Raw genomic sequence first — 26,947 nt, forward strand, 5'->3', positions numbered from 1 at the left:
TCTCAAACTCGCAGGGGTCTCCTCTACAACATCTGTTCCAATGATTCAACTAGCCTACTTTTCCCAGATGGACGATTTGGTGGTGGAGAGAAAGGGGGCAGAGGGCTCCTCTGTAGTCGCAGACACGGGCCCTCCCTACCCCAGGCAGGCTTCCCTCGTCGCTACGGCCCCTCTTCTCTCAGGTGAGCACATACAGACCGGAGGACGGCGAGGCAAAGATGGGAACCCACTCTCCCCGCGAACGTCAGAGCAGCACTGATGGGGACATGAGCCACGTGGGGACAAGGGTCACAGCAGCAGCCTTGAAGCCAGGCCCCGACCTACACGTGCTCTTTCACCTACCCAGACAAGCGTCATCGAGGGCGACCGATGGCACCGCTGCAGCTGGCGGGGGGCGCACATTACAGAAGTCTAGGCAGAGACAGACACAGACGTGCTGGGGCTGGAGACGTGGGTCAGTTTCTAGCAGGCACCCGGGCAGTGGAAAGGAGTAGAGGGAGCTGCGCTGGCGGGGGTCATTCCACGAGACCCTCTCGTCCCTGCAGATGTGGGTGGCATCAGGCCTGTCCCGGGGCCACTCTGAGAGGGGCTGGCCTCTCCGAGAACATCCCCGGGCTGGGTGGCCCTCCACCCCAACCGCAGCTCCAGACCAAGCCTCTGCACCGCCACCCCTGCTCAACCCACGTGGCTTCCTCCCCCCACCACCACCTGCACGTGGCACTTCCTCTCTCTCATTCTTCCATTCCTTCTGGCTTCAAGTGGCGTGTTCTAGTATTTGGTACAAACCCCACTGGCTAATCACAGCACATGCTATATTCTCTACATAGAAACACCCATGTTTTCATTTGGAACTGGGAGTCTGAACCCCCAGGGCCCAGCTCACAGGGATCCCCTCATCGCAGCCACCATAGCAGCCATCCCCTTCTACACAACCACGAGACTTTGGCCTCTTGTGACAAAACCACTGGAAACGGGGACAGCCCAGGGTGTGGAATTTCCTTTCCTGTCCTCCTGATTTGGCCCCATGATGTGCTGGCCTCTTGGACCACAGTGGCACCGTGGGCTCGCCATCCGTGTCAGTGGCTCCCAGGTTCCCTGCTCAGAAGAGCTGGCCCCTTTCCGCCCCACATGGCATACGCGTTCTGGTTCACACAGCAGCTGCCCCCACGGAGCCTACTAAGAGCCCCCAGCAGCTGGGACACTCTGCTGACCACGCTAGGGAGGCCACGGCCGGCCTAGCATTCAGCTGCACAGACGCCTTTAAAACCTCCTACCCAAGAAATGACCTGTCTCCTGCCTTTGGATTTTTCTTTCTTGTGACCAGATCTTTCTTCCAATGCTATACTAACAAATTCTGTAGATTTTAGGGCAGAACCCTGTCAAAAGCTTTTTAAAAATCCCTCCAAGTCCCGTCTGAGAGAGGTCCGTGTGCTTCCGTCCTACAGTGGACTTGGGAATGCACTTTCTCTATGGAGAGCCCGCAGCCGCTCCGTCCACCCCTGCCCACCGTCCCCCACCCCAGCCCCACCCCCAAGATACTGCGGTGCTACTTGTGAAAACGAATTTCATGCTGTCCGAGAAGCAGACTCCAACCCCAGGGCCCGCGCTGGCCTTGGCTCGTGTCAGGTGGGGATCAGAGCAGGTCACGCACACTGGCCACGTGGCTCTGCGGCAGGCGAGTCCGCCCCAAGTGGCAGGGCAGAGGCAGCCCAAGCCTGACCTGCGTCAACACCGGCTGCTGCTCGACCGTCTGGAGACCGGCTCTGCCCCCGATGCTAACTGTTCTACTTCATCTGCCCTGGCAGCTCCCAGACCCGGCTTCCCTCCCTCGTGTCCCTCTGCCCTCACCTTTCCATCCTTAAAAAGATTCGCTGCAGCGCAGTCAAGTGACCTGTTGACTCCTGGCAGGTTTTTTGTTTTTAAAACCAAACTAAACCTTACTACGGACTTGAGTCCCTTGTGGCATAAAACCCTAAGTGTTTAGGCTGCGTACCTCAACACCCCCGGGCCTCAATCCCCCAGCCGCGGCCGAATAAAAAGCCGGGACCCTAGAACCCAAAGAAGCCGAGCACAGTCCCCTTGGGTCAGCCACAGTCACTGAGCTGAGCAGCCACCAGGGCCCGAGGGATGCGCCAAGGGCCCTGGGCCCAGACGCCTGTCCGCGGAGCCTCCCTCGCAGGCCGCGGCTCTTGCCACCACACTGCCTCCTCCCTCCCTGTAGTCGTACGATCTGCTCGGTTCTTAAAAAATATTTTTTTTTTTCTTTACATCAGCCTCTGCCTTTGCCAGTTAATCAGGGAAAAGGCTTTGATTTAAATGCCTGGTGTCTTTGTTCTGGGCACGGGTCCCTCGGGTTGGGGGAGGGTAGGCATTCTGACCTGGTTTCAGTAGGAATCCTGTTAACATTTTTTTCCTTTCCAAATTTGTTCGTGTTTTGCTTTTCTAAAACTGAACTAGTAAATAGAACAGGCTCAATTTCAAGCTTTGGACAAAACAATTCCCCACGTGCGGTTATTGCAAGTCCACACGGGACGTGCAGCGGCCGCTGGCGGGGCAGGCTGGGCAGGGCCGGGCAGCGGGGCGCACCGGGAGACCCTGCCCTGATGAGGTCTCGCGCTAGCACAGTTGTGGCGACACAGCGTCTCTCGGGACCTAGGCCCCTCGGGTTAGGAGTGCTAGAATATCCACTACAACCCTAGAAAGAAGAGACCTTTCCCCTCACGTGCTGGAAGCGTCTGTAAGCAGTAAGATTTCGTACCATTACAGTCCATCCTTCCCCCACCCACGGCTGAACCCTCGTATACTTTTAACTAAAAGAATAAAAAGAAAAAAACCAAGTTCATCGGCTCTTTCCTACCAGTCTCCCCGGCCTCAGCTGGGATACTAAGCAACAACTCTTCGGCTTCTAGCTTCTACCTCCGGAGCCAGTGTTCAGAGGCTGCGCTGGGGTCCCCTCCCCTGAGCAGGTGCGGGCAGCCTGGGGTGCATGTCAGACCGCCTTTGTCAACGCTCACCGGGACTCTGCCCTGGAAGGCTCAGCCACTACCAACGTGCGGGAGGGGAGCATCGCCAAGCTCCCCATGGGGTTGGCCCCGGAACGTTCGGCTGGCGTGAGAAAGCTGCTACCTTTTTGGTGGTCTAGAACCAGCAACAGCAAGGCGGCTCCAGCAGCCTGAGAAGCAACGGTCATTTAAACGCTGAAGAAACTCTTTGGACCTTCAGAGCCTTTCTGCGGCAGCATCGCCAAGGAGCTGACATAAACGAGAGGCTCACGGGAACACGAAAGGAGACAGGCAGACAGACTGGGGTGGGGAGCTGAACCCCGAGGCTCAGTTAGCACAGCCCTGCCCGAGGGACAGTTCCTCGTCCACAAGGGCTTCTCGTGCAACTGCTCAGCCCCCCACTCTCCCCTCCTGCAGGGAGCAGGTTTCACCATCCCCACGCCAGCCTGGTCGGAGCGGTCCCAGCTTTCCAGCAAACACCAAATAAATAAGAGGTAGCGGGGAAGGAGGGACAGAGCATTCCCAAAGGGGAAGGGCGGTCTCCATGGCGCCAGCTCCAGATGCCTCTAACCAACACACGGTTTACACAGAACTTTCTAGAAAGCTTAGCAGAACCGCCGAAGAACGGACGGGCGAATAAACCACTGTTTCCCTAGAGCTGCTGCTTCAGGGGCTGCGCTTCAGAACCAAAAAGCAGTGACAAGGTCTCACGTGAAGTCAACCAGCTTCGCAAGCTACCCCCCCGCAGAAAGGGACAGAACCAGACTTACCTGCGACACCACAGTTACCTGGGCTAACGGAGAGCCGACCCGTTCTCCGAGTGTCAGGAAAGGAGAGAGTGTGTGTTAGACTCAAAGATTCAATCTGGCCTCATATTGCACAGGTTCAAAGGGCGCGGCCATTGCGGGGGAAGGAAGAAAATAAAGCTACTGAGGAGCTGGCCCTCGGATTAGCCCACACTGGCGGGTGAACGAGACAGGCTGGGGAGCGGGCTGAGGGGGGACTTAAGAGGCATTTCAATGCCAGATCCAAAAACCGTTCTGCATTCAGTCAACTGTCAAAAGGACCTCCATCCCGTTGCCACCGCGTGAGCTAGCCACCCAGACCCCGGAAACAGGAAAGCCTGGGCACGTGCATTCACACCTCCTGTTCTAAGCCAGCAACCTGCAAGTTAACACTGATTGACCGTCATCCTTCGCTGTGCTCATGATGAGTCTCGTTGTAGTCCATGATGTGCAGCTGTCCAACACTGTCCAGGTTTGGGGGGGAAGGGTGCGGGCCGTCGGGGTTCAGGGGGGTCTTGGCTTCCGCACCCGGGTCTCTGCCCAGTTCTGTCTTTAGCGTCTCAGAAAGGCTACTGATGGTCACGCCGTCTTCATCACACTGGCTCTCACTCTTATTACGAAATAACTCTCGTGCCTTCATGCCTAGGAAGCTTTTTGAGCTGGGAAGGGAGCCAACAGTCGTGGGGATGCTGGTGGCGGACCCTCCCATGGCAGTTTCCCACCGACTGCTGAACAGGCCTGCCCTCTGGCTGGGGGGTTTCTCCGGGGTCGAGAGCTCGCCGCCGCCGCTGCCACCTCCACCCCCTCTACTTGCGCTGCCGCCCCCAGGTCGAGGGGGCTTGGTCTCGCCGTTGTAGCCAGATGACTCTTCGTTGTGCCCTGTCACAGAATCCGGGCAGCCGTCCTTGCAACAGGCAAGCCTGTAAGAAATCCAGGGAGGAGAAGAGGGGCGGTGTGGGCGGCGCTGGTGGGGATGGGAGGCGCGCGACTGCGCCGGCTCATGCCGACACCGAACTCTACGCTTTCGAGCGGGAAAACCCGAGCGTGAGGCCTCGGCGAGAGACACCGATTCTCAATGTGGGACGGGACGTGGAGATCACACATGTGAGCACTTCCTGTGACCACATCCTGCGATTCACGGCCAAGGACAGGGAACCAGAGAGGCCACCAGGGACAGTTTCTCACGCCCTGTTCTGCTGCTGGTGGCTCAGGGACAAGGCCACTGCTCCCGCCTCTTTGCTCCTACCTTTCTTCTGCCGCTTCAGCTGCTTCTGCCTTTTCTTCTTCAAGTTTCTTCAGGAGGCCGTCCTTCTCCAATCTGCCGTATAAATCTAAGATCTCCAATTCAAACACTTGGGTGATCCTTTTCTGAGCCTCATACCTGCTCTCTGCCGCCTGCAGCTGTCCTCTGAAACACAGACCACCCCAGGACATAAGAAGCCCCGCTGACAAAAGAAACCATCACCGCAGAAACCCGTGCCCACCGAAGCTACCTTGCCTGGACTTTGACATCTTCTAAATATTTCTTCTGCTCCAAGAGAAGGTGGTCTTTCTTGGCCAGGTGGGATTCCAGTTCCAAAATCCGTTTCTGGGAGGTATCAAGCCTCTGATTCTGCTGGAGAACGTGGCTTCTGTTTTTTTCTAGTTCTTTCCGACACGCGGCTTTCATCATCTCCACCTCCTACAAGAGGGGCTGGAGTTAGTCCCCGAGGAAACAAGCGTGCTACCTCCGTTGTGCGAAAGCAAGGCTCTGCGCACGAAGGAGGCGCTTTGGGGCACTGCTGCTGGAAATCTGAGGTGCTACAACTTGCTGCAAAGAAAGCTGCCAAGAAGTATTAATCTAGTGGCCCTTCCTTGAAATCCGCCCCTGAGGAAATCATCTGAAACATGACTAGGCACTTTGCACAAAAATGTATCACCGTATCACGTGGTAGAAGGGAAAAAACCGGAAGCATGTTAAGTCTAACGCCAGGAGAAGAGTGACTTAAAATACATTTTATACCTCTAAGTTTTTAGTAAACTTACAGTCTATGTATCAGTAAGAAAAAGATTTCAAAAATAGACTTTATATAAAAACACGTGAACGGGAGGCTCAACTACGTCAGCGTGACATTCGCAGACGCCAGATGAAGCTACCCCGATATCTGCTTCTTTCAACGTAGTGGGGTCGCAGCTGATCTGTCGTCCGTCAGGCTCTTCTCCCCACACACCGACTGAGGGAAAGGCAGCGGGCGCGGCGCGGTGGGACAGGCTCGCTCGGGCTCCCCGCAGCCCGCAGATCCCGCCAGGCAGATGGCTGCCTGCCGAAAGACCAAGCCAGCTGAGCCCAGAGCAACTCAACTAACTAAATAAAATCTTAAAAAAAAAAAAAAAAAGGATAGAAAACAAGGAGCAAGGATATGGAACTTCCATGGGGGTGTCCCTGCCTCGAAGACGACCAGTGACTGCTCTCCTGGAGTGGAACTCCACAGACTGAAACTCGGGACTGGGCACCGATCGTGGGATCATGGCCATTCTAGCCGTGCCGAGGGCTCCAGACTTCAGCACAGGTGAGGCGAAGCAGCCTCTGTCATCAGCGACAGTAGTTCTTTATGGAGAACCAAGCCGACCACTGGACTAGGAACATCCATGCGCCTCCACGAACCCTCACAACCACCGCAGGACGTCCTACCCCACACCTACCCGCCATGCCCAAGCAGATTCTCCGGTACCACCCTGCCTCCCCACTTGACTGAACAAGAGGAAGCCTGACTCCAGGTCCAAGGGCAAATTCTGACAGGTCCAAGGCAATGACTGAGCTAGGGATAGACACAAGACACGATCCTGGCCAACAGCAAGGGTGGGAAGTCTGGTGGAGGGTTCCTGGCAAAGTTTCCTCACTGAGAGACCCGCAGGAAGCGACCTCTCCTCTTCCGGGGGAGATTGTGGTGTCTGTCTACCCGTGACCGCCATTCCTGTGGCTCACACCTTGCAACCATCGGCACAGCTAGCCAGAGGACAAGGTTGCTAAGACAGGTCAAGTGGTGCAGGAGGTGGAAAAAACGGGACGCTTTTTTTTTTAAAGTAATCTCTATGCCCCACATGGGGCTCAAACTCACAACCCCAAGATCAAGAGTCACACGCTCCTGTCCATCTGTCCATACTCTTGATCTCAAGGTTGTGAGCTCAAGCCCCACGTGGGGTATAGACACCACTTAAACAAATTAAAAAACTAAAAAAAGACAAAACCTTAAAAAATTTTTTTTTAATTCTAAAAAGACAGGGGCATGCTCTACGGATTGAGCCAGTCAGGCACTCAGAACCGGGCTCTTGGATACTGTCCCTAAACTGACTGGGCCAGCCCGGAACCCACCGGCTTTCGGACTTCTTGCCAAGTGAAGTAACGAACTTCTTTTTGTTAAGGTGGGTTAGTGGCGTCTTTGTTCCTGCTTATAACCGTAGACACCCTAGCTGCTGTAAGTCAGGGTCATCACATCCACATAGGGACTGTGAAACAGGGTCCAGAGAGATCAGGTGGCTGTGGGAGGTCCCAGGAGTCCAAGTGCTCCAGCCGAAGGCAACAGCACAGAGGCCAGCCCAACTGACTTCTCTTGGCAGGTATCAGGAACGCATTTTGGTCAGCATTTTCAGAGGGTCTACTGTCTCTTAGGTCTCTTTTCCCCTCGTTCTTTTCCAAGCCCATTATACCTCCAAAATGACGGCTAGCTGGTTTCTAGAAAGTTCCACATTTAACATCCTTCTAAAGGGAGTCTGAATCTGAGAGCTGAGAGGAGCTGCAAAATAAGGAGTAACTCTAGTATGAAAATTACACCTCTCTGCTTCTAAGACTACTTTCTACATTTGGCCAAAAAAGCTTTACAAAGCACAAACCCAAGAAATCCTAAAAAGTAAGCCTGTGTGTGATGGAGAAGTTAGTGACAGGAGGCATCTGAGCATTTACTATTAGAATTCCATCCCAACTCATTCCCAGCTCATTCACTAACATTACCCGAGGCTATTTATAAAGTGACATAAAACTTCTGCCTCAACACCATTGGTGAGACACTAATTAGTGTAAGATCATGCCGATACTGGCCTTGTTGCCAGGACTGAACCGCCATCTGCTGAAATTAAATTCAACATTAAAAGGAAGAAAAAATATGTATACCAGTATACACCCACAGTCCCGAGCGTTATGTTCAACAGAACTGGCTTCCTATCCTTTTTTTGTTTCTCTCTCTCTTTCTCCCTCTCTCGAAGCGGGCACTGGTGAGAGAAGACAAACCCTTTATCAGCTACTCTGTACCAATTACCATGCGGCACTTTCACTTACCCTGACTTCATTGCAAAGCCAGCCAACCGGGGGAACAAGCTCGCACGACGGCCGAGGAGGGCTCGTCCGCAGGGCTGCGACCATGCCGTGCGGCCGCAGACCTGCTGCCTGGGTCCTGTGGGCTCCCCGCCCCCCAGGCGTGGCTCCCCGAGCCCCCACATACCTTTGTGGTGTCCGAGTGCTTGCTCTGCAGTTGTTCCAGATACAACTCGTTGACCTCCCCGAGGACCAAGAGCTGGCGGTTCAAGAACTCCATCTGCTGCTGGACCGACTCACTGTTCGAGAGCTAACCAAAACAGGGCGGGCAACGTGAGCGCCCCCGTGGCCCACATCTGGCCAGTGGGCGTACACAGGGGCCGGCTTGCAACTCCGGTGTCAGTGCTAGGGGACAATAAACTCCCACGGTTTCAAATCCCTTAACACAACGGCTAGCGGGGAGGAAGGCGTCCCACGGCAACTTCAAAACGGCGCTGAGCAAAGGGGAAGCAGTGGAGAGCCGCTACCTCAAAGTGGCCACCCACGGGATGCCTGCGGAGGACAGGCGAGTGTGACCTTCACTGCGGGGAAAAGAGCCCAGGGTTAAAGCCCAGGAAGACGCACTTGCTCGTACATAAACTGTACAGAGTGTGGTGAATCCCAAAACGGGATTTAGTGAGCTCAGGAGCATTTAGTGAGCAAACTCCCACGTTTATGTACACGAGGATCTAAGAGGGGGTTTCCAGGGGCACACACAGGCCCAGGGACAGGCCAGGTGCTCTTCCACTGCAGAACCTGTCCTGTGCATCGTGGGGTGGGTCGCAGCACCCAGGTCCCTGTCCACGTGATGCCAGTAGCACCAAAAGTGCCTCCACACATTGCCCCTTGCCCCCAGGGCGCGGGGTGGGGGGAGGCTGCCTTGCTCCCGGGTGGGAACCCCAGCTGGAGGTACGCAGATAACGGCCTCACCCCGTCTGGAGGAAGAACGTCAGTTAGAAGTGTGAGAGGAGAGGCAGCCTGCCCCGCGGCTTACCTTCTGGGACACCTGACTGAGCAGCAGCTCGGTGTGACACACCTTGCTGTTGGCCTTCTTCAGTTCCAGACGCAGCTCCGCGATCATGTTCCTGCAGTCCTCCAGCTTCGTCTGCCCGGAGAGACGCGCCAGCAAGTCACCCACCGCCTCCGGCCAGGGCACCACCCCACCCGGCCGTCGGCCCGCAGACAAGTGGGGGAGCCCAGCTTCGCAGCTGCTCCACTATTCCTGGGTCACTAGGATTTAGTTTCTTAGTTTTAAAAATCAAGTTATGGCTGATTTCTGAGTTCCTGATTTGTTTAGCAGAAGAACAAGAAGCTCTTAGATCCGCAGTCCCCAAACCAAGCCAACCCACAGGGCTGGGGCGAAGAGGTGTGAAGTGTCTAAGGGAAACACAGCGACACCTGCCGCTCGTCGTGTGAACTGCATGCTGGAGGCAGAGGAGAGGGAGTAGCAGACGTGCTGGCGAGGGCAGGGGATGTGGGCACGTCTGCGAATCAGGGATCTGGGGTTTGCTGGGATACAAAGCACTGTGTATACTGGCATGAAATGGGAAAAGAGGGCGTCGGTGTCCAGTGTGACTCCAAGGTCTGAGCCTCTGCGGTGCCCAACAGGGACACACACACAGCACTGGTGAGTCATGGTGGTCGTTTAAAAACAAAATCTACAACAACGTAAACTTGGGTCTACTGTCCTCAAATAGCTGCTGGGTTGTCAGGGCGTAAGGACTAAGTTGTTCAATCTGCTTAAAAGCACAACAGTCAAGGGTTTCTTTTTGCCTTGGAATGCCGGGAAGTGACCAAAATGCCACAGGAGCTGCGTACGACCTGAGCTGGCGGGGGAACCTCGGCCCAAGATGCCGTCTATGCGCCGCCGCATCAGAGAGAAAAGCCCTTCCTGTCCATTGGGCTGAGCGAGGCGCCTCCATGCCCAGTCCCAGCCGCCCGGGCCTGGGGCCGCCGCCGTACCTGCAGCTCCTGGCTCTGGTTGTAGAACTCCTCACGGTCGTGCTGCAGCTGTCGGATCTGGCTGTGCAGCTGGGCCACCATCGCGTCTCGCTGCTCCCGCAGCCAGCTGCACCGGGCCTGCTCCTTCTGCACGCTGACCTTCCAGATCTGGATGTCCTTCTCTTGCAACTTCAACTGGTCTTTCTAGCGGAGAGCAAAGACGTGATCATTTTAGCTGCCCCTCGACAGGGGCGGTGAGGCGCCCGTGTCACCAGTGCCGACGGCCACACCCGCCCTGAAGCTTTAACCACAGGCACCGCAGCCACCAGCTCGCGACGATCCAGCCAGACTTGCAGGCCGGGGCCACCAACCTGCCAGCGGCACAGGGATCGGGAGCCGCTGGAAGAACCTGTCTCAGGCGCCAGTTACTCCCAACACCTTCCAAAGTCCTAACCGCCAGCGCTGGCCCAAGACCTCTAATAAAACACCAAGCAGCCAGGTCCCTGACACCGGCTGCCACACCGGCGGTGAGCACGGAGTCCCGGGACCTCCTCAGGCAGCACGGCTGCAAAGTGGCTGCTGCTGTTCGCGCCCCCGTTTCGCGGAACGGGTAACAGAGGCTGCGGAGGCTGAGCGACTTCCCTGAGGGGAGGAGCGGCAGAGCCCCTCGGTCTGACTGGCTCCCCCCAGTGCTGTAAGATTTTTGTCACAAAACAGCTTCAGGAGAGCTGGTTTCACATTTGGAGGAACAAAATCGCGCCTCTGACTCTGTGACCGTTGTAGGCGATCACAAGTACACACGGAAGCCACTTGTCCCACCAGGGCCATTCGGTCACCCTCAGAGACCGAGCGACCACCCTGAGCCGTGGCGGCGCGGAGCCGGGACTGGACACCTGGGGCCTGAGCCGGCAGCCGCTCCTTTCAGAAGATGGAGCCCGCGCGAACCCCAGAGCCCGAGGCACGCCCTGCCCGCGGGCCCCGGGGAGCTCACCATGGCCGCGTTGTGCTCCTCCAGGGCCGCTGCCTTGACCGCCTTGCGGAGGAGCCGCCTGTTCCGGAGCGCGTGCTGCTGCCTCTTGAAACGCTCATACAGTAACTGGTTGTGCAGTAACAGCAGCTGGTTACGGAGGGCGCGGATCTCATCTGAGGGAGGAGAGCCTGATTTTAAAGCAGAGGGAGGGTGGCAGAGAGGCCTTTTACAGACGGTTCCGTCAAGACCCTGCCCCAGTCAGCCAGCTTCCGAAGCGCGCCTCTCGCAGCTACAAGTCCCTGCTCCCTCGGCAAAGGCCGCCTGCGTCTCAGCGACGGTCGCGCGTCAGGAGAGGGAGGAGGCCTGACTACCGGCTGCCCTCCGAAGCAGCACAAAATGCTAGAAGGTGGGAGGACTCCTGAGAGCTTCCTGACTCCGCCCCGCAGACCCAAACCATACGTACGGTTCTTCGAGGCGCCCTCCTTCCCCCAATGCTGGGTCCTCCACCAGGCCCAGCTCCTGACCTCACTGGGCTCTTTCCCACGAAAGCCGAGCTCGAGGTCGGCGCTTTCTGCAATTCCAGCCTCGAGCACCTGCTACGTGCCATTTTCCAGAAGTAGAAAATGCTAGCTTTGCAACGTCTGAGGTATTAGGGGCCAAGGGGATACGCTGGCTGGAGCAGCCCCCAAGGGGGACCTGTTCCTACAGGGCACGCCTCCTCCGAGGACAGAAAAGGCGACAAGCACACAGGATCCACGCGGGCTGGTCTGGAGTGCAAGTAACAACTTTACCTCCAAAGTGGGTCCAGTCAACAGACTTGCTGGGTAAAGACAACCTAGGAAGAAAGGTGCAGGGGGACAAAGTTACGGAGCTTGCCCGGACAGCCTTCTCGGGGCTGTTCATTGCCGCAAGGCTGGATCGCTTCCTTGCAGTCAAAAGCAGCAACGGCCTAACGAAGCTTCAATCCCCAGGTCCCCAGGCTGTCAGAGGTGGCGGTGCGCATTGGATGGGGGCTGGCACGCCCACCAAGCATGACAGGCTCCCCAGGGTGCGGACGCCCTCCCTTGGAGCTCGCGCCATGGCTGATCTCTGCTCGGCTCTCCGAGGCGACAGAGCGCCCCAACATAGCGCCACCTACTTTCTACTCAATGTGCCGTGTACCTGAGCCGTGTACCTGAGGTGCCATGTACCTGAGCCCGTTACACCAAATCTCATTCAACAAGAGAAATCTGTCAAATTCCACCTAAGATCATGACGTTGAAGAAAAATTAAAACCAAGACCTTGTTTAGCAAGAGCCAAGGACGCGAACCCTGGAACTGGTGATTCCCTCGCCCCCCTCCTCGATAACCGTTGAAAAGGGCTGTAGAGGAAAGATGGGGACAGTGGCTCAGGCCTCTCGGAGGCTAGCCTGTGTGCGAGCGCGGGCGTGCGGGAGGGGTCACCCTGAAACCACTGACTTGCTTTCCATCAGAGGAGCCACATTACCTACGGCCGGAGGAGGACACACCGGGACAGGGATTCCTAGGTCACCTGGATACCAGACCCCCTCACGTTCTCAGAGCACACAGCCCCGCAGGGCAGCCCCTGGGTGAGCTCGCTCAAGCGCCCTTGCAGGACAGGCCCCCTGGGGCTGGCGGCCGCACACGGGCAAAGGCATGGGCTGGAAGGACAGAGGGCAGCCGGCCGCCGCCATGAGCACGGAGCACGAGCCCCACTCCCCTCCTGCTCTCGCCGAGCCTCCTGCTGCGGGCACGGAGAGGGAAGGGACACCGTGGCGGGGCCTTACTTGCTCAGCTCCTTGCTGTGTGCGTCCGCTCCCTGCTGGACCAGCCTGTCCAGGACTTCCGCGGGGGAGGTCGAGGGCGGATAATCTTCCTCTGCGTTTCCTTTTGCTTTCTTTAACAGTTCCTTGGTCTTCTTGCTGACAAAATGATGGGCGGTCTTTGGCAACGCCACCTCAAAAAGATGATCGTAAGGGGGAGGCTGCCCACTTCCAAACCCCACTCCCCTCTGAGGCGGAATTTTACAAGGGCTGGGAGTGAGGATACTGGTCTCCAGCGAAGTCTGGCGCTCCCTGTGCCCGGCGGGGCTCTCGGCGGTGCCTCCGCAGGGCGGGTCTATGGGAGTAAAGGCTTGCTTTGGTGTGTCAGGCCCAAGCTTGTCCAGGGAGGAGTTTAAAGGCTCAGGGTTCACACTGGCGCCCTGAGCGCCAGAGGTGGCCGAATGGTTCTTGCGAGGACAGCCCGGGAGATTGTCCTGGTAGAAGGGAGAGTCAAAGCCTCCTCGAGGAACCAGGGGCTCGGTCTCGGCCGTCGTGATCTCGGACAGTTCTTTAGAGATCGCCGCTGAGAGGAGGGAGGGAGACAAGAGCCAGCACTGTCAACGGGCCACCTGGGTAAGGCCAGGCCGTGCAGGGCTGTGTGCTGCCACGCGGTGCGACACTTAAAGGGCCACCCCTTCCCCTGGCATAGGACCCAGAATACACCTCCCACATCCTTCCCGAGAGAAGAAAAACCAAGCAAGCCTGGGAGAGCTGACACTCAGCCCCGGTTTCAGGGCGCCATGAGAGTTTTACCATCTCGCAGTAATCTTGTACGAGCCCAGAACCCCACACACTACCTTCTTCTTTAGCTTTCTCGATGCTGTCCTCTTCGGAGGCGAGGTCTCCTAAAAACCCTGGAAGGTCACTTAGAGTGACAGAACCTTTGCTGCCAGGTAGCTCTTCTAAGGAGAAACGAAAACAGCTCACGTCAAAGAACTACATGGGTAACCCCCCAACTGTGAAAGCGCTCGCCCCGCATGGACGGCGTCCGTAAGCGTTCTTCCTGCCGTGTGAGGCGAGGAGGCTAGAACCAGCCCCCCCCCCCCCCGGAGCAGCCCCAGAACACGAGGCTACCGCAGGGAGTCTAATTAAAGGTACTGAAAAACATAACCCCACAGAAAATAAAATCCTCCATTCTCAACATCTGAGCGATCAGCTAAACACCACAACCTGACCAGCTCAAAATGCACATAACAGGTACTTCACGGCAATAACTTAAAGGCTTTTTTTGATGTTATTATTAGGTTGGTTTTTAGAATTAATTACGCCTCACTCTCTCTGGCCTTCATCAGTTTGTGGTGTTCCCGAATTTCCTTGTTTGCACACATAACCCAAGAAGAGACAAGCAAGGTCTAGGGTTACCCAGAGACTTTACCTAATCCTCTGTCATTCGGGAGATGGTGCTGTCTATGTAGACAGGGCCTTGCTGAATCTGTTTTCTCTTCCTGAAAAGATAGGTACCATTTATGTCATAAGGCAGAAAATTGTGTACGTGTTCTCTTGTGTAAGAGACATATCCTAAAAATCTAAACTTTAACACTTTATAAAAGAGTTTAACATTTGGCTCAGTGGTTTAAGCACTGTTTGGTCTCAAGTACCTTCATAGTCTTAAAAACCAGGAGTCCCATGAGCTTTTATTTATGTGGTTCTAGTACAGTTACTACACTAGAAATCAAAACAAACATTTTAAAAATGTTTACTACTTCACTTAAAAAAAATAAATCCAGGGCGCCTGGGTGGCTCAGTTGGTTAAGCAACTGCCTTTGGCTCAGGTCACGAACCCAGAGTCCCGGAATCAAGTCCCACATCAGGCTCCCAGCTCCACGGGGGTCTGCTTCTCCCTCTGACCTTCTCGCCTCTCAGGCTCTCTCTCATTGTCTCTCTCAAATAAATAAATAAAATCTTTAAAAAATAATAATAACAATAATAAATCCATTATATGTAAACATAAATGATACAAATTCTTACGAAAAATAACTACAGTTTCCAAAACAATACACATAAAGTCAGTGAGATGAGTGAACCTCTTCTGCCTTCGTGCTCCCTCTTCCGTGTCTGGCTGAATGGAAGGAAGCCGGAAGCTCAGACCAGCCTCTGCGCTCAAGCTGCTGCACTGTGTTATTCTGGCTAAAGCACGCGAAGGAACTTCTAAGCCCCAGTGTTAAGTAGTTATAAAAAGACTTAACCTTTGATGACTTGACAAGGAGTCATTTCTCAGGGGTTACCGCGTGGAATCTGAAAGGCCACGCCACCTTTCATGCTGTGTTCGAGACTGCGGGGGCACTCTGGGCTCTGCACTTTTGCCTACAGCGGCTCTGGACCATCGCACAACCAGACACTTAGAAGATCCTGACTCGCCCCATTGGGCTTCCCAGTGTGGAAATATTCACCACATGACATCAAAAACTCGATTATTCACCAGGCTCCCTAGAACTTTTCAATCTCTTCACAAAAGTCTCGGGGATACCATCAAGCTCACGGCGACAGAGATCAGGTTTTTTGTACTCTAATTTTACCTGGAAACTGAATTTTGCCACCAGCAGCAAAGCCTGTCCATTGTTTATTTTGAAGTGACAGCTGGTCACGTAAGCAGCAGCCTGTCCCATGCCCAGGTCTAAACAAGCATCGGCCATTGGTCGGCTGTCCCTTCTCATCACACTGGCGCTCCCCGAGAAATGCAGCTGGTCTAGCCGTCAACTCACGTCATGGCACCAGAGTCTGTGATGGATCCCCTATTTTCTCTCAAAGAATATTAAGTAGGTATGTCCTCAAGGGTCACGATATACTAAAATAAATCCTTCTTACTCCTTTCCATGAACACTCTTAAGGCACTGGCATTTTGGCTTTTTTATCTTTTGTTCTTTCAAACCGAAGACACACGTGACAGAAGGCGGCGTGCACCAGACAGTTTGGTGCCAGCCCTGATCTGCGCTGGGGGCCGGCCCTTCTCCCCCGCATCACTCTGTACCACGAGTGCAAACGCCAACGTGGTCAAGAGGGGAAAGGGCAGGTTAGTATTACTATGAACGCAGGCGAGCTCCTGGGTCCCCCAAGAGGCTTCTGGAGCTCCAGGATAAGCAGATAACACTCTGAGAGCTGCTGGCGAGTCTATATTCAGTTGCCCTGATCCAAACCCACCACATACCCGGTCCAAATTCCATCTGACATAACGAGCTTCGTGCCCAAAGGGAGGCCGCACGTGGGTCACCGAGCTGGGGCAGAGGGAGCGCAGACACGCCGGCACGTACCTTCTTGGGGGGTGTGGCTGTGGCCGGCCGCAGGGAAATGGGCACGTAGTCGTCCGAGTGGCAGAGCGGGGCAGGAGGGGGAGACGTTGCTGGGGTTCCCAGAGGGGTTCCTTTTCCACCTGCTCATAGGCAAGGACAACATATACACCATCACCAAGCCTATTAGAAAACTCTGAATCTTTTCAACCCGCCTGGGACAATGAAGAAAGCCGCTAGAGTGAACTTTCTAGGCGGCTTGAGTCATCTTTTTTTTTTTTTTTTTGGTTCACTTTCTAGGTTCTGAAAACCCCCAAGTTTTGTATGAACTGTCAACCACAGGCTGACTGCTGTAAGCAGCCCCAAACTCACTGCTGGATTAAGAGACAGTCCCTTGTCACACACAGCAGGCCCAAACCGACCCACCGAATCCCACCTCAGACGTACATACCAGTTGTACCAAAGACTTTACTGTAAGGGTGTGACAGCTCAGGTGGGACATTTCCAGGAGACGTTGGAGGAGTGGTCATACCACAAACCGTAGATGGGCTCCAGAGAGCAGCCTGGGGAGTTAATGAGGCAGGTCAGCAGTGAGAAAGGAACACCAAAGCATCCCTAAAGTTTATACTCATGACCGGACAGAAAAACGCATCTTATTAAAACTTTATTATGATGCATGTTGTAAATCTAGACTCCAAGAGAAACCCGAGTGGCAACAGTAACCACCTTTCCTAATACCACGTATCCTTAAAAATAATTCCTAAAATGAGCAGGGTGAGATCTTCCCGACCACATGCTGACTCCCGTCCCCCAATGGTCCGCTTCGCCCGCACGCAGAGAAGCAAGCGGGCACACTCTTTCACACCATACTTGTGGCGGCTCAGTCAACAGCCGTGTCGCTGGGGGACTCAGAGTCTGAGGTGGCTGCCCGGGCATATTTAACAACATCAGCCGAGAGCTGGAATACGGGGTCGAGGTAGCACTCCCTAAAATGAAAAGGAAAGAGCGTGTGAGATTAGTGTGCGATTTTAGATTATTCTGGGGGAAGAAAAAAACGGCCCCCAAACCATATGATAATGTTCATATTTTTTAAATAACTGAGGGGACTCCTGACGTCTTAGGGACAAAGTAACACCTAAATGCCTCTTTAAGTGCTCTTCGGAAATAGTTCAGTAAAGTTGTTCTTTTGTTTTGTTTTTAAGATTTTCTTTATTTGGGGCGCCTGGGCGGCTCAGACGGTTAAGCGTCTGTCTTCGGCTCAGGTCATGATCCCAGGGTTGTGGGATCAAGCCCCATATCGGGCTCCTTGCTCAGTGGGGAGCCTGCTTCTCCCCCCACCTGCCACTCCCCCTGCTTATGCTTGCTCTCTGTCTCTCTGTCGCTCGCTCTGTGTCCAATAAATGAAATCTTTTGAAAAGATTATTTAGGGGCACTTGGGTGGCTCAGTGGGTTAAAGCCTCTGCTTTCGGCTCAGGACATGGTCTCAGGGTCCTGGGATCAAGCCCCGCATCGGGCTCTCTGCTCAGCGGGGAGCCTGCTTCCCCTCTCTCTCTGCCTGCCTCTCTGCCTACATGTGATCTCTGTCTGTCAAATAAATAAATAAAATCTTTCCCAAAAGAAGATTATTTATTAAAATTTGGTTATTAAAAGATTATTTGAGCAAGAGCGAGCGGGGAGGGGGGAGAAGGAGGGAGAGGAAGAGGGAAAGAATGTCAAGCAGACTCCCCCCAGAGTGTGGCCCCAACTCATGGCTCAACCCCAGGACCCTGGGATCATGACCTGAGCCGAAATCAAGTCGGACACTCGACCAACAGAGCCATCCAGGCTCCCCGAGTTCAGGAAGGTCTGATGTCAAGTTAAGCTTCAGGGTAACTTGAAAAAGCACAGCCTGGATGAAACCTCTAATGGGTAGTACCTACAGATAAGCCTGGCTTTTCTAGAAACCAATTCTCAACTGTCCAGATTCACTCAAACTGTGTCCGTGAGTGCAGCAGCCCGGGGGCCTCACTGCGAGCGTCTGAAACAAAGACCCCCAACGGGGTGAAGCCAGGAAGGCGAACCCTCAGGTCCACACTCCTCGTTCTGTGTTCAAGACCCACCCCTGGTCCGCTGGCGCACCATCGGGTAGGAGGCCAAAGATGTGGGGCTCCGAATTAAACTTGAAAGAGGGGTTAATCGGGAGAAACTGGAGGCTTATTTTAATTTACAGCATCTGGGAAACAGTTCCTAGATGCTGCAGTGAGTCTCACCCCAGGAAAAGAAAAATTAAGTGGACGTAATGAGCCATGCTTTCCAGAGACGAAGCCAAGGTCACTCTTACCACAGCTATTCTGCGTGTCGACGTAAGGGCTGGCAGCCACATCGGCCGCACGATGAGGAAAGCGCGCGGACACCTGCGGGGACACGGAGTCGCCGTCTTCGTACGAGGCTTCTGCGGGGTCCAGAGAGATTTTGGCACACTCTATTACAACATCGTGTGTTTCTAATCTCTTCCACCTAGAAGAGGCAACAACAGTTAAGAAAGGCAAGCTGTAATCCATTTAATCAAACACCCAACTCTCAAGAACGCGAACGCAAGGCCAGGCACAGAATGAGGATTAGCGACGGACAAGGCAGAACCCCACCAGCCCAAGCATTACACCGTGCGGTGTACTAAGAATCAGGCATCCATTCTCTAAACCTCCACCTTCCCTGTTTAAACTGGGCACATGAGGTTATCAGAACCTCATCTGAAGCGAAAATGTCAACAAACAACTGGGCAGCGCCTCCAAAGAGAGCGCAAGCTACGCCGGTCACCGGGGTAGCTTCTCCCCCAGACCGAAGGTCATCAAAGGTCCAGGGAGGCCTGGAAACTGCTGGGTGGCTGCGGTGGGACTTAAGGTCTCCTGTCAGAGCCAAGGGGGTCCTACTCCATCTCTAGACCAGCAATACGGCGCAGAAAGACTCAAACCTCGAGAAAGCCCACAAGGACATTTTTTAAAATCAGCCAAAGATTCCTGCCGTATGACCCACAGTTCCACTTCTAGGATTTAAGCCTGTGGAAATCAACACACGGCAAGATACACAACCATACTCAGCACAGCTCGTCACAGGAAAAAGAAAAGAAATAACCCAAAATCACACCAAGGGGATATATTCTATAGAAGAAAAGTTATTACACCATCCTAAAAAGCATGCTCTCAGCAGGTCACTGGCTGCCAAGCGTCAGGAAGGAGACTGACCACAAAGGACACGGAGGAACCTTGTGGGCATATGACATATTCTTTACCGTGAGTGTGACGTTTGTCAAAACTGAACAAACTGATGAATCTTATTGTATGTCAACTATACCTCCCTAAAGTTGATTTTATTTTATTTTTAAAGATTTTATTTATTTATTTGACAGAGAGAGACACGGCAAGAGAGGGAAGACAAGCAGGGGTAGCAGGAGAGGGAGAAGCAGGCTTCCCGTCGAGCAGGGAGCCCAATGCGGGACTCGATCCCAGTACCCTGGGATCATGACCTGAGCTGAAGGCAGGTACTTAACAACAGAGCCACCCAGGCACCCCCTAAAGCTGATTTTAAAACTTATGTTTACAAGACTCAGTGGTTTAAGACATTCAGGGTAGTGAGCTCCAACGAATAAAGATTCAAAACTACTCAGAGATACGCCCACAAAGAGAGAGAGATGAGGACACCAAGTGTTCAAATTAAAAGAACTGAAAGTCATGGGCGATGTCCTTTTCCTTTCTTACCTCTCCAGTATTTGCCAAATGGTCTACAAAGCCCTAATAATGAATACACCAGGTACCTGCTCCAGTATAAACTTTCAGATGGCGTAATTTCGCTATCCAGTTATCCAAGGAAGCAGGAATCCAGCAAGACTCTCATTTTCATGTTCCAAATTTCACAGAAAAATCAGCCCTGCACTAAGGGCACACCATGGGTTTACCCCAACAAAACATCTGCTTCCATACAATTGCTCTAGAAAACGCACCACTCAATCTGAGATGGTGACGATGGGATACCAAATACAGAACCAGAGAGTCCCCAGGGCACGGGCAGCATCCCTAGGGGGAAAGCCTTTCACATCAGCACCGCCCCTACGGTCTGAGTGGGTGCTCACTGCCCGGGGTTCCTGCGTGCTAAGGGCAGTAGCCTCCCCAGGTACTCCCGGCACCAGGGGCAAGGGGTGAGGGGCCAGCAAGGGTCAGGACGCTTACGTACACACAGGAGCCTCGCTTTTGGAGAATCCAGTGGACTCACAACACAGTAGAATATACATTTACATGTCTTGATTTAATCGGACTTACGCTATTTCCTTGGTTCTTAAAAGGATTTTTCACATTTAATGTCTCTGAAACTGGGAAGTCATATCTAATTAGTTGTGTGTTAGTTTTTGTGGCATTTTTTTCTTTCTCAGACGAACCCAAAATAGAAGGGCTCCGTGGCCATCTTGCATTTAATGAAATAGGGTTGTTTAAAGAGTCAGTTAAAAGGTCCCTCCCGTGTCCTTCCCCTCAACCACTTTGGCAGCTGCTTCCGGTCTGTCGGCGGAACCAGTGCCCTGCCTGCATATTATTTTGAAAGAATATGCTCTACGCTCTGAATTTCCTGTATACAGATTGTACCCATCATCTGCAGACTTCTACTATGGCCAGCGAGGACGTAGACTGCTTCCGAATATCCTTCTCCCTCCTCCCTGCTCTCAGCAGACGTGTATCATAGTTTCGTTTTCTTCAAAATTAGTTTTCAGTGATTAGAGTGTACTACAAGATTTCCTTTTCTGTTAGATTTAGTTTGTCCTGGAGTTTGGATTTTTCTGTTTCTTGTCCTCAGTCCTCTGTGTTTCTATTGTAATTCTTCCTAACCGGACTCAACGGCTCTGAAACAAAGCCTGATAAAATTTTTATGTAATGATGTGCAAATAAGCTACTGGAATTATCCTCCCTCTGCCCTCCCGCCGCACTAGCTCCCTTCTGGAGGCCTCTCTCTCCCACTCTGCCGAGACTGGTTTGTTCTGAGGGCTGCTATGCAGTGTTACCCAAAGACTTCCCGTGACCACGATCCAAAGTCAGGTCCCCCTTGCTTCCTGGGCTCAGTCTCACCAGATTCTACTCACATTCTGATAGAACACATGTCCTAGTCGTTAGCTGAGAAGGGGGTCTATGGGAGGTAAATGTGATGGAAGCTGGGTGCTAGGTAAGCCCCTTCAATCAGGAAAGGTGTGTCCTTCAATATCCTGATTGCTATATTTCTTTGTATTTTTCATACTTGTATTGGAAATTTTCTTCTATTATGTTTTCACAAAAGTTTTCTCCTCTCTAAAGCTCTTTTTTCTTCAATGTTGGCTTCTTGGACTGATTATTTTAAGTTTCTTAGTTCTCTGCTCAGAATACTCATCTCTATCCACTGATTCTGCTTTCTGAGATAGTCTTAACTTTACCTTCTAGTTCTTTTGTTGAAGTCTTGACTTTAGCCCTCAATTTTCATTTTCAAGGGTTCTCTGTCTCTGAATGTTTCCCTCCATGGCATTCTGACCTCTGCGTGTGCTCAAATGCCCCATCTCAGTGGCTACTCAGATACTTTCCTCCTCTCTCTGTATTACGTTTCTTTCTAGCTCCCTTTCCTCCTCTTTATGTTGGTGTCTTTCTCTCTCTCTCTCTCTCTCTCTCTCTCTCTCTTTTTTTAAAGATTTTATTTATTTGAGAGAGAGAGAGAGCACAAGCAGCTGGGAAGGGCAGAGGGAAGAACAGACTCCCTGCTGCGCAGGGAGCCCAAGGAGGGACTCAATCCCAGGACCCTGGGATCATGACCTGAGCCAAAGGCAAGTGCTTAACTGACTGAGCCACCCAGGCGCCCCTATGTTGGTCTCTTGTCTTTTGTGATAGAGCTTTCCTCGAAAGCCAGATGACCCCTGCCTACCACCGGAAGCGAGGCTCTCTAGGCTGGCCTGGAACCTTCCAAGTTAGCATCACAGACTGAATATATGCATCCAATTATATAACCTCCCCAACCCACCAAGCCTACAGTTTGGATTCGGTTGTTTTTAAATATAAACCTATGGGAAGGAGGAGAAAGGGGGAAGACAGAGCAGCACTACAGGCTCCTGAAGCTGGAAAGCAGATGGGCCAGAGGCAACCTATGTAGCACATCCAAGGAAGCAGAACCCTAAGCTCCCATTGTTTCCAACCTAAAAGTTAACCTGACTCACACCGCAGGATCCTTAAAAAGCTAAAAAAATGTCTACACATCAAGTACTTCTGGCACGGGAGATAAGCAGTAGATGGTAGGAGGAGACGGTAGATGAGGACAGCCAGCCTGGGGAAGACAGGGTGAGAACTATTTGAGGGTCAGGGTCCCGAGATCCCCTCCCCACCTCTACAGTCCTGGGCAGCAGAAATCTGGGCTATCCTCTGAAGAGAGTAAAACAGATTTTCAGGACTGAGCTATTCCAGAAATAGTTGATGGCATTGAAGTGAGCCATGTCCATTCTGAATGCCAAGACCACTAACCTCTCTCACCACCAGGCTCTTCCCTCCAGCGGCAGCCAGATACATACACACACACACACAGACACACACACGCACACGGAAAGCTCAGAGGTGACAAGTCCCACCCTGTGGACAGCTCTTTGGTCTCCCTACCCAGACACCCGCAGATTACCAGATCTTTGCGGAAAACCTCAAAGACTTCAAAAGAACGACAGTGTACGGATTACACGGGGAACAAACAACTCCCAGATTCTTGAAGATGTGCGCATCCATGAAACCTAAGACAGGCAGCTATGAAGAGGAGCACTCAGAGACCCATGAAAGGTCTTAGATGCCCAGAACAAGGCACGAGGAAGGAAACTTACAAAAGGATTAGAAGCTAAAGATGAGGAAACCTTCAGAAAGAACAAAAGAGCAGAGAGAAAAAACAGGAGAGCAAAGAAAAGTAGAGGACACTCTAGGAGGCCCCGATCTACAAACGAGCAGCTGCAGAAAGACAGACATAACGGAAGGAAGGAAATTAAGCACGAGATAATTAGAGAAACTTTCCTAGAACCTGAAGGAAAGAGTTTCCAGATTAAAGAAGGAGAAAGGTTCTGACAAGGCAATGTCAGAACATGAGAAGAACACAGGAAGGGCTCTACCAGCTCCCACAGAGAAAAACACAGCCAACACGGCCAACACAGCCATGAGAAAGGAGAAGAGCCCGGGGTCACAGCAGCAGTGCTGGCAGCAAGACGGGATGTTTGAATAAAGCCTTCAGGCTGCAGGATGAGGGGCCCGGAAGTCTGTACCCAGCCACATGGCTGCTTCCTTTCTCTGAGAGCTGCTGGAAGGTACACTCCCCGAAGACAAGAGCAAACCCAGAAAAGAGGCAGGAGACACAGGGGATGGGAGGTCCTGCGCGAGGCACAGATCTCACAGGCGGGCAAACAGACATGTGGCGGGCCATCACCCTCGTCCCCGCACTGTCTTCTTAACGGGGGAACGCAGTGTGCAGGTGACCCCAGCCCGATACATCGTCTCTGCTCAGTCTGTCCTGAGTGAGCACTGATGAAGGCCCTGCTCTCCCTTCCCTGCCTGGATCCGCGGCGCAGACGGACCCTGCCCTGAGCTGCTCCTGGAAGCGGGTCACCGGGAGCCCAGAGGCAGCACAGGAGCAGTCGTCGTCCTCTGCCGCGTCTCAGCAGCACTTCCGGGAACCGGCCTCGCGGTGGGCCCTGCCAGATGCTCTGACTCGGGGGAGCACTGTGTCTCAGGTCTCCCCCATGTATGACCCGGCCCACTGACGCCCCCCGCCCGGGGCCCCTGCAAACTCTCAATGAAGGGAAGCCGGACGGGGACTCGAACACCAGAGTCCGCCCGCCTCCAGGAACCCTCACCTGATAGCGACAGGACCGCCCCTTTCCTTAGCCTGGCTCGGCTCCCCAGTCACTCTCCAAAAGCACAACAACACACCGGGTAAAAGAAAGAACGATTAACGTAAAAGCAAGACCGGCGTTTCTCTGAAGTGGGGCAGGGGACAGGGGGAACGATGGGGGCAAGAACAGGGAGAAACTGGCTGAGGGCTGTGGGTGCAGGGACTCCCACGACCTTGCTGCACTTTACGGGCACAGCACGTATACCTGTCCCCGTGCCCGTCTCTCTCACACGAAGCTGTTTCGCGCCAACTGCGGCTCCGTGTGGCAGAGGGAGGGCTTGTGAGGTGAGATCAGGCAGTGAACCAGCTTTTTCAGTGGGAGATCCCCAAATGTCAGTTATCTATGGACTGGCTTCCCCAAAAAGCATTCCATCTTCTGCCAGCGGGAGCATCTGCCTGGCTGCCAGCCGGAGAACGGGGAGGAGGGAGCTGGGCCTCTCGGCGCTCCGTGCAGGGAACTTCACTCCCCGCTCAGCTCTGCCCGCCCCACGCCGGCATCCTCCTCCTCGAGCATCCTTGAATGGGAAGTCTCTGGGAAGTCTCGCAGCTGCTCTTCCCCCGGGGAATAAACCTGGAGACTTCTCGGGGTCCCTGGAGGGTGCCTGGCTACCTGCATGGGCGGCTCTCCCCTCGACACCCGCGCTTCCCACACGCCACTTGTTTCCAGCTACACGCGGCTCGGCCTTCCTCGCAGTCACGGCTACCACCGAGCCCACAGCCTTCCGGGGGCTCCGCGGGCCACGTGTCTGCCCTGTAACCGCCTCCGCTCCCTGGCAGGAGCTGTTAATTCTGTACGCGTGAGGAGTGTGTTTCCGACAAGTACGAAGTTCGAGCAGCACGAGTCCGTCAGAACAGTGACTCTCTACGTAGAAGAACCTGTGTTCCCAAATAACCCCACAGTAGGGACATCGCCTTGATCACATGACTACTCTGTCAAGAGACACTGTGAAATTCTGAGTTGCCAGCCTCATTTCTATACCTTCGAGGGTCCAGTTCGTGGTCCTTGGATCCAGTCACTAATTCCGGGTGAATTCGCACGTGCTCCATCATTGGCTAGAAGAGTAGGGGTTGACAAATTATAAAAGGCTAAATTTCTGTGGCATCTCCCCACAACAGAGTATTAGTTGACAATAAAAAGGAGTCCTGACACCTGCTACAGCACAATGACCCCTGAAACATTCTGCCAAGTGAATGAAATCAGTCCCAGAAGACCACGTACTACGTGATCCCCCATCTGGGAAACGCTCGTCAGGGAGGCAAGTCTACAGAGGCAGAAAGGAGATCAGCGGTTGCCTAGGGCTGGGGCTGGGGGCAGAGACGAACTACTTTTCAAAATCTGTCCCCTACTGAATGCACAGGTCCCAGCCGCAGAGCGTGCGCACAGCACGCGGCTCTCCAATGAGCAGCCATCACTCACCCTGACCACTTCTTCGAAAGTGTCCAAGTTCTCCTTCATACTGTAGTGAGAGCGTAGAAAGGAGACAAAGTTGCAGGGGTACATTCCATAGAGGCGATGAAAGAGAGCATAAACACTGGCGTGGAGATGGACAAGATAGATCTCTGTCACGTGGCCTGAAAGAGGAAATCACGGACAGGAGACTCAGCCAGACACAAGCAAAGGTGAGCACGCGGCCACCAGCACGACGGGCGGTTGGTTGCCCACACCTCGCTCTGCAGATAACGAAGAATGTTTCTCTAAAATGCAAATCTGAACACACCAAACGCCCCTATTTAAAATCTATCAGGGGCTCCCTACGGCCTTTGGATAAATGCCGATCTACTTAGAATGACCCATAAAGCCTCTGACAGATGTAAAGCTCCTCTCCGGTCTTCCCCCAACCCTCTCACAATGCTGACCTAACTTTCTCATGATAATCACTCGCCCTAAAATCTGTTCTTGTTGTTTTTTATTATTATTATTTTAAGTAAACTCTATGCCACACACGGGGCTCAAACTCATGACCCTGAGGTCAAGGGTCTCTACCCTACAGTTGGGACTCAACCAACTGAGTCAGCCAGGGCCCCCCCCCCCCACCAGTCTGTAACAATACTTCTCCACTCGTATTCAGCATGAATTTCTTGAGCTTCTTGAACAGCCCTGTCTTACTCACCTCTGCACCCTTAGTGCCTAGCACAGTGCTTGGTGCAGGACGAGCATTCAAACATTTGCAGAACATATGAGAGAGATCCTTTTGAAATCAGGCTGTAGTCTTAGCTCTGCAGATTTGTAACTAAGGAGTGAAAAAACTGTTATCCAGAAACTAGCTTAAGGCGCTGAGAGTGGGAGAAACCCAACACTTTGTCCATCGCGCCTCACCCGGACCCCACGGAGAAGCCCGAGTCCACAGGATCCGCACGGCTCTTCCACAATAATGCACAGACCACTCCTCTGCCCCCAAGAGCGTCCTCAGTAACCAGCATCACCTGGGTCTTGCACTTATTATTTAATCCCGTACAGGAAGCCACAGATGTGGTGTGACATGACTTACACTTCATCTTTCCGACATGAACAGCTCGTGCTGGGCTTACCGAAAGATTCCAAGTATCACGTGCTTATAGCTGTGGAATCATCTGACAGAGCCTGACTCCCTGCCAGGACGGGGGAAAATCCCACCACGTTCAAAACAAGGACACCGATCAGGACCCACCACATCTTCCCTCCTTCACATGCAAGAGACAGGTTTCTCAGAACCCAAGGTTTGTCTTCTGTCACAACAGACCAGCAGAGTAAGACCAAAAAGGTGCCACAAGCCTAGTCTTGTGCTGCTGTGACCCGGACTGAAGGTATTTTGAGAGATGGAAGTTTACCAACAATTAGAAGGCTTTACATCCTACCAGTTTCTCTGACAACTAATGCTCTTAAGCCGACAGAATGAGGAAGGTGTCCAACAGCCAGACTTCTTTGTGCCTACGGTGAGCAGGCACACGCCCAAGGTACTCCTCAGCCACTGGTGACCACCACCCACTCCAGCCACGAAATTC

At 53.4% G+C, this 26,947-nt stretch overlaps 1 protein-coding gene across 3 annotated transcripts in view; it reads right to left on the minus strand.

Annotated features, from left to right (window-relative positions):
* Positions 1-1,523: 1,523 nt before the first annotated feature.
* LOC111145731 (TSC complex subunit 1) overlaps positions 1,524-26,947 on the minus strand; it is a 47,360-nt gene continuing 21,936 nt past the window's right edge. Inside the window, exons 7-23 of one of the 3 annotated variants that reach the window (XM_022500891.1) lie at positions 25,383-25,537; positions 24,945-25,018; positions 18,393-18,568; positions 16,943-17,058; positions 16,524-16,635; positions 16,097-16,215; positions 14,224-14,293; positions 13,646-13,750; positions 12,813-13,371; positions 11,817-11,860; positions 11,047-11,198; positions 10,077-10,259; positions 9,109-9,219; positions 8,263-8,385; positions 5,281-5,468; positions 5,034-5,195; positions 1,524-4,707 (exon numbers count right to left, since the gene is read on the minus strand). In XM_022500891.1, the coding sequence (XP_022356599.1) occupies positions 4,191-4,707; positions 5,034-5,195; positions 5,281-5,468; positions 8,263-8,385; positions 9,109-9,219; positions 10,077-10,259; positions 11,047-11,198; positions 11,817-11,860; positions 12,813-13,371; positions 13,646-13,750; positions 14,224-14,293; positions 16,097-16,215; positions 16,524-16,635; positions 16,943-17,058; positions 18,393-18,568; positions 24,945-25,018; positions 25,383-25,537 (2,966 nt within the window). In that variant the 3' untranslated portion in view covers positions 1,524-4,190. Of the gene's footprint in view, positions 4,708-5,033; positions 5,196-5,280; positions 5,469-8,262; positions 8,386-9,108; positions 9,220-10,076; positions 10,260-11,046; positions 11,214-11,816; positions 11,861-12,812; positions 13,372-13,645; positions 13,751-14,223; positions 14,294-16,096; positions 16,219-16,523; positions 16,636-16,942; positions 17,059-18,392; positions 18,569-24,944; positions 25,019-25,382; positions 25,538-26,947 lie in introns of all 3 variants that reach the window. The other 2 variants (XM_022500890.1, XM_022500892.1) reach the window with 2 other exon arrangements.

This window comes from Enhydra lutris, unplaced genomic scaffold, assembly GCF_002288905.1.
Source record: "Enhydra lutris kenyoni isolate GAN:26980312 unplaced genomic scaffold, ASM228890v2 scaffoldscaffold13, whole genome shotgun sequence".
NCBI lineage: Eukaryota > Metazoa > Chordata > Mammalia > Carnivora > Mustelidae > Enhydra > Enhydra lutris.